The following is a 7,240-nucleotide window of genomic DNA, read 5'->3' as shown; positions in this document are numbered from 1 at the left end:
ATACCAGGAGCATCACTCCCACCTTGTGCCAAATGAAAATAATACAACATGGAAAATGAAAATAGAAGATTAAAAACAGATTAGCATTCATCAAGTGCAAATTAATGCAGAAATAAATTAGGCACACAAATTAAATAAGTAGTAGAAAGAAAGATTTGCCACACACATTTCTTCAGGCCAGACGTTTGTAACTGTAAACAAGAAACCCTTCTGCCTCTAATTTGAGGTAAGTTTCTCATCATTCCCTCCACAGAGTTTGGCGCTGACTCTGCTGTACCCGAGCCAATGGAAAGCCCTTCAGACTGGATGTTAGAGGCTGCAGTCGACTCATTTTTTCCAACAGCTTCAGGCTCCAGAGGAGCAACACACACACAGACACACACGTCGGCTGTTGTTTCCCTAAAGGTAAGACCTTTTACCAACAATACAGACATTTGAATCTCTAATAGTAATGCTATTATGTTTGTATTTGTCAGAGTTGGAGATGAGGGATGTTTTTTTGTTGTTTAGTTTTTATCAGTTACTTTGCTGTTTTTTTTTTTGTTTTTTTTTCTGGCTACCATAAAGCTACAACGACACGACTATTTTGACACAGCCAGTTGGAAAGGAAATATGAAAACTATTTCAAAAAGGGTTTTTGCGTAGATTGAATACAAGTGTATCAGGAAAAAGTTTTTAGCCAGATTTTTGTTGCTTCTGTGATTTTACAGAATAAGGATTCCAACAAACAAAAGTTTACGAATGAACCTTCTTTTAGAGAGCTGTAATTTGTTAAATGAAGAGATGCAAACTGAGAAGTTTTGGCATGTAGTTTACAGTGTTGTGAAAATCTGAAAACGTTTTGTTTTTTCCCTTGTTGACGCACATACAGGTTTCAGATCATCAACTAAACTTTAATGTGAGTTTAATGCAAAGATAACTTGAGTAGATAAAAAAAAATAAAACTGTTATCTCATGTGAAGTCATGAATAAACTGTTTTAATACAGCTGAGTTCTATCTATCCACCCAGCAGAGTCAATTAATGACTTAAATAGAACCTTTCTGACAGGATGAAGTAGGCTGAGACACCTTAGAAACTCACACATAATGTCACGTAATTTAAGAACAGAGCTGGTCACACACATATTTCTCATTTCTAATCCTTTTGGAGGATCCAGCTGGCTTTGGACTTGTTCAAACACAAGAGACCAAAGCCAGCAGGGAACAGGGTTTCCATGCTCCAGATTCTCAGCTCATGATTTCCAAATTAAATAAAAAAAATATGCTTTTATCTGAAAATAAGAGTTTTGAACCACTTAGAAACATCACAGCTTATATATTATAATACCTCATATTATTTTACCTCAGGTTAGACATTTCTGATGGTCTGTGGTTGAAGAGCAGCTTAAGATAAGGAAAGCCTGTTTTCTGGGTACGTCTTTGGGACGGCTCTTCTCTGCATCAGCTGCAGTACTAAAATCTCTTCACTTTCATTTCCACCACAGTCTCCCAATAATTTCTCCTTGTTCTTCATACATATTTTTTGTAGACACATCTCCTGCTCACATCCTTTGATATGCTTGGAAACAGTAATTTGTGAACAGCTGGCTTCTTTAACTATGAACCTATTCACACACTCTCCTTATAGAGCATGTCAATGTCTGCCTATAGCTTAGGTTATCGGTCATTTCTGAGTAAAAATAATAATTATCTGCCTTATGCGATATTCTAGCATTCTGAAAAACAATTTTTAGAATTTCATTAGCTGGACACCATGATGATTAAACTAGAAAATAACATCCTTGGTGAATTTCAGTCCTCAAATAGAAATACTGAGGTAAATATTCATTTTTTTTCTCATGGAAATGAACCTATATTGTATTCATGTCCCCGTTGCAAATATGTATTCCTTAGAGACAACTTCTTGCCATTAAATTATTATTCAAAAAAAGAAGATGCAAAAAAAATATCAGCTTTTCAGGTTTTTTTAAATACATGAAAGCTCTTGACAAATATTAAAATATCATCCCAGAAATTAAATGTATTTTAATTTTGTTGGTTATTTCAGGCAGTTTGGAGATGCTCTGGAGGATGGTTAGCAGGACCTGGCTCTGCTTCCTCCTGCTGGGTATCTGCTCCCAAACAGAGAATGTCAGATCGGACGTTCCACTTGAACAAGAATCAGGGGAATCTGTGTTTGAGGACTGGGAAGAAGGATCTGGATCTTCTCTGCTGCATCTCTTCAACAACTTCCCTGCTGACAGCTCCTTCATTAAAGAAAGCCCAGTCAATTGCACCCAGCGGTTCTGGTTACCACCATCGTCTCCAGTGTGCTGGGAAAACATAGCAGATCCTGAGGAGTTTGCAAAGTCCCGTCTGCTTGTCCTGCAGAACAGGGCAGCGCTGCAGGCTGTGTCTGACCAGAGCGGGGTGGAGGAAACGAGGATATCCTACAACCAGCAAGCCAGAGAGGAGGTCCAGGGCATCCTGTCAGACCATCAGAAGGTGACGGAGACGGTGCAAACCATGGAGACTGTGTTTTTCTCTCTGCAGGAGAAAAGAAGAGAGGGGAAGGAGCAGAGTTTTCTTTCTAGGTGAGAAACAGGACAACTTTTTCATTCTCATCAAGTCAGGAAAATTTAAGTTGCGATAAAAATGTAGACAAATTAAATTTGTTAAAAACATAAAACAGTTATAAAAACTTTATTTTGATAAACAGCTGTTTTAAAAAAAATCATTTGTACCAGGAATATGAAAAGACACAAATATTTACATTTTTTACAGACAAATCCTTGAAGGCGTAATCTCTTTAGAATTACATTTTTAATTAAACGTCATTAAATACAGGAAAAAAATCCCTAGATGACTCCATATTGTCCTCATGCTTCAGCAACGATATTGATAGCGCTCTACTTTACAGTATTACTTTAGTCCAACACATTTTTTAATAATTCAATTTAATTTTGTAGAAAAATAAGTTTCAAGTACACAACAATATACACACCCAAATAATTCATCTTGAATGAAAAGAATACAAAGAAAAGTAATCTTATATCTGCCCCTTAGTATTTTTAAGTTCTGATTATTTACATCCAGCTTTTCTCAGTTATCTACATTTAATATGATTACATTTTATTGTACTTAAAGCATTATATACCTATTTTAATTCATTTCAGCCCAAAATTTTGGTTTTGAACCTTTATTTTTTCCTTTTTTTCAAACATTTCTTGGATGTTCACCAAAAAAATGTTCGTATTGCTTTATGAAAATCCTGGAGAATTTTCTATCCTACCAAATTGTTGCATTATAAAATCTTATACTTAAAGGTATAGTGGAGGATGTTCTTTTTACGGGTGGATCATCAAAATAAGTGGTCCTCTTAATTGTCAATCATTCTGCGGATATGTTTACGTAAGACCGTCCTACGTGCTCGTCCCCATTTTCACCTACCGGTGGTGAGTCTGACATTGTGGAAAAATTGCAAATCTTCTTTTGGAAAGTAAGCTTGTATGAGTGATGCAAAGAGCAACTTTTAAATAGAGCATGCACGAGGAGAAATGGGCTCATGCATGCTCTCGCAAGCATTTAATAGGTGTTCCCACTTGGGAGCGGGTACAGGGTTGTGCATATGCATTTTTATTTTTTTTTATTGGAGAGGTCGGGTCTTTTCTTTTTTAATTGCAAAAAGCCTCCACTATACCTTTGAGAAAAAGTAGGTTAGAAGGATCGCCGTTTTCTATGGTTAATAGCTTTCAGACTCTATATAGGTTTTGCATGTTGATTCTCACACATCAAAACTATAGGTTTATAGAGTGCTGTGTAGTTAAGATCATTCATATTTATCCTTTTTGATAAAAATCTGTTTTGTATATATATATTAGTTGATTGTGTTAGTTACCCCTTATCCAGTACAGTAAATTCATAGTTTCTCTTCATACAAACTATCCCTGTCTGGTTTTGGCCAATGATGGGTCCTGGTTACTCTGTAATTCTGCTTCATTTGACTACCACCTACTGAAATCTGACCATGAAAGCAGGATGAAGTGTCTTTGTCCCATTACTGAGAGAGCAGAATCAAAAGAATGATATTTCAGTTAGACACTAACACAAAAACAGATTCAGATGCAGATGTTGAGGTTAGTCCTTAATTAGAAATGGGTTTTATGAGGTTTGGATCAGTTGGCTCATTGTGCTTTCCCAAGGAACATCTGAGTCATGGGATGGCATTTACCAAAAAGACAATCTGGTTGAAACGAAGCTCTGGTTCAAATAAACTGTTGTGACTTTAATCATTCTTGAATCTGAGTAGACTTATGATCACAAGAACCTCAAATGTCTGTTTGATTTTTCCCTCCTGACAGCATAAAGGACCGTCTGGCCAACACGAAGGACGCCATACATGGAAAAGAGGTCATGGCAAACAACCTGGAGAGCCAGTTTTCTACTTTAGAGAAAACTCTACTCAATATACACCACCGACTCAGCAAACTTATAGGAAAATGACAACAATGGAAACCTCCTCTGAACGCCTCGGGTATAAGAAGTTGCATGCACAACTAGTTTTGATGTCTACAAAAGAAGAACAGTGAATAAAAGGGGTGATAACATGGACACATGTGGCTGTTACTGGTTATGATTACAAATGATCCATATGGCATTTTACAGGCACATAAAACAGCTTGTTAAACTCTGAAGTCCTTGTGAAGTTTGCGGCAGACTTTGACTTTTCAAGCATCAGGACAGTTTTCCTCTGTCTACAGACAAATTCCAGGACAGCATTTTTAATTCAAACACTAAACAGAATAAGGCATTCAGATCTGGAAACATTTAAAACATTTCCAATCTATTCAATTACAGACTGTGTTGAGATTGAAAGCTTTCCCAGCATGAAGCTCTGTCTAAGATACTATAATCAGTAACAGTAATCTGATGCAAGACACTTAACTTTGATGTTTTGGTCCTTCACATGCGGGACATCTGTCCAAAACATTTATGAAGGGTGTTAATAACCTCCAGTATGTCCAAACCATGCTTCAAGTTGAAGCCTGAGCTTAAATGGTCCACGATGCTTTGCTTTGTTATATTCAGAACCCTTAACCCTTTTTTCTCAGTTTCTCAGAACACAAAATCCAAGCAAGATTCACTATAATTCATTTGGGTTTTATAAGGCAACCCACGTTGAACTGCTACATATTTTGAACTGGGAAGGAAAATAATCAGTTTTTTTTTTTTTTACTTTTTCCTTAAAAAGCAAAAATATAAAAAGTCTGGTGTAGATTTTTATTCAGCCCTCTTTACTCAATGCAATCTACAATTAGAATTTCACAGATTTTATCTCCAGATAAAAGCGGCTGGTCTATCATCTGAGTGTGAAGGCCGTAGAGGTGGGTAGGATAACAGCTTCATTACTATAGCAACACAGAATACTGGTCCTAAATGAAGTTACATTTCACAGTTCCACAGCCACCATATGAGAATTAGCAAACAGGACAATGTTTATCATTGAAGGGGAGAAAAAAGCAATAACATTCACTGTTTACCTTTTGCCACTGGACATTTATGGACATTATGATGGTCGAGCAAGATCAAAATTCGCTTTGCTGTTAATTTGTTAAACATTATTTGGAGGTGGACCTTGAAAGCACCACATTGTGAAACACAGAAATATATATGGCTGCAAAATAAGAGGAACATATGCAATATTAGATACTATCAGTGAATGATCTGATTACAGATTGAACTGCCTGCAACCGGAGGGTTGTCGGGTCAAGCCCCAACTCTGGCTTTCAAGTGTTGTGTCCTTGGGCAAGACACTTCACCTGCATTGCCTACTGATGGTGATCAGAGGGCCCGGTGGTGCTAATGTATGGCAGCCTCGCTGCTGTCAGTGAGTCCCAGGGCAGCTGTGGCTACATTGTAGCTTGCCACCATCAGTGTGTGAGTGTGTGCGTGAACGACTGAATGTAGTGTAACTATATAAGTCAAGGCCATTTCCCACTTGCATATAAATTTAGACTTAAATGCCTGATGTCTTTCTTCAACAGACAGTGGCATATTTCTGCCTCCTTAAACCAAAATTCACTGCAATCTGAGAGCATGGTACTAAAGTAGTTAGCTTAAGCTTTTCAAAGTCCAAGAAATTGTTTGCAACATGCATATTGCATACAGTATGTTTGCGATTATGGTAGACCTATGACTAGAGCAGAAGTTTACCTTCCAGCAGGAGACCGTATACACAGCCAGGAGCACAACTGAATTGTTGGGATCAAAGCTTTGTTGCGCAAGAACGGCCTAGTCAAAGCCCACACTGAAACTGAATTCTGAATTTGTTGCAGGACCTGAAAATGTATGGATGCTCTCCATTCAATCTGAATGAGCTTCAGCTATTTTGCAAAGCAAATAGGGCATTTATTTCAGTCTCATAGGAGAAGCTGGTAGTTACACTCCAAAAGACTGGCAGCTGTAGGCAGAGATGGTTTTACAAGGTTTTCACACAAGGAGAGCAAAATACACACATAGGTTGCATTTTTCTGATTTTATTTAGTTAAAAAAAAAAACCGCTTTACAAACCTCAGGCTATTATTTTTTTCCCTTAAATGTTAAGCACCACCAGGTCTATCAAAACAATGAGCTGGACTGGTTTAAGGTTTTAACAGGACAATATTTCAAAAGGTGTGCTTCAGTCAAAGCAAAACCTGTTGATTTGGAACGGAAACATTCCTTGTCAAACTGAACGGACTCACTCAGTAATGAGTTGTCTAACATCTTGACTCTTTGGGGCAATGTTAAAAACATTTAATTAATGTGTTGTAGGTATTATCAGTTAAATCCTCCTGGGACTATGTGTGGAATTATAAGTCACTCTCAGTAACATTTTTCAGTTTTTGGAGGGATTTATTTATAATTTAAAATTCCTCTAATCACTTTTCTTACAATCTCTACATAAACCAACTCAGTGTGTCGACAGGTACTAATGAAGTCCATATGTCTCCTCTGTGTCTCAAATTCTCTCTTAAAGAGAGCAGTGTGCATCTTAAGTGTCCACATGGAGAGGGAAAAAAAATGAAGAAGTCCTCTCCTTGTCAAAAATCAGCATCTTCGTCTTCCATTTGCTCCAGTGATTTGAGATATTCTCGAGCCAGGATCTTTTTTGGCAAAATATCTGTAAAATTAATAATAATAAAAAAAACAATAATCAAAACAAGACAGAAGAAAACACATACATATACATATATACACATATATATATACATATACATA

The 7,240-nt window shown here is 37.0% G+C and overlaps 2 protein-coding genes across 2 annotated transcripts in view; one reads left to right on the top strand and one right to left on the bottom strand.

Moving 5' to 3' along the window:
• The first annotated feature begins 243 nt into the window (after nucleotides 1-243).
• On the top strand, nucleotides 244-4,850 carry LOC107092465. The gene is made up of 3 exons (XM_015386960.1): nucleotides 244-405; nucleotides 2,049-2,574; nucleotides 4,342-4,850. Exons 2-3 carry the CDS (start codon nucleotides 2,060-2,062, stop codon nucleotides 4,481-4,483), a joined length of 657 nt encoding a protein of 218 aa, XP_015242446.1. The 5' UTR covers nucleotides 244-405; nucleotides 2,049-2,059; the 3' UTR covers nucleotides 4,484-4,850.
• A 1,637-nt stretch (nucleotides 4,851-6,487) lies between these two features.
• Nucleotides 6,488-7,240, bottom strand: part of chrac1 (chromatin accessibility complex 1) — a 3,055-nt gene continuing 2,302 nt past the window's right edge. Inside the window, exon 3 of the mRNA XM_015386937.1 lies at nucleotides 6,488-7,142. Coding sequence (XP_015242423.1) covers nucleotides 7,063-7,142 — 80 coding nt within the window. The 3' untranslated portion in view covers nucleotides 6,488-7,062. The remainder of the gene's footprint in view (nucleotides 7,143-7,240) is intronic.

The sequence above is a fragment of the Cyprinodon variegatus genome, unplaced genomic scaffold (assembly GCF_000732505.1).
Source record: "Cyprinodon variegatus isolate N-32 unplaced genomic scaffold, C_variegatus-1.0 Scaffold382, whole genome shotgun sequence".
In the NCBI taxonomy this organism is placed as follows: domain Eukaryota; kingdom Metazoa; phylum Chordata; class Actinopteri; order Cyprinodontiformes; family Cyprinodontidae; genus Cyprinodon; species Cyprinodon variegatus.
Note: the sequence above shows the minus strand (reverse complement) of the source record. Positions and strands in the feature narration are given on the sequence as shown.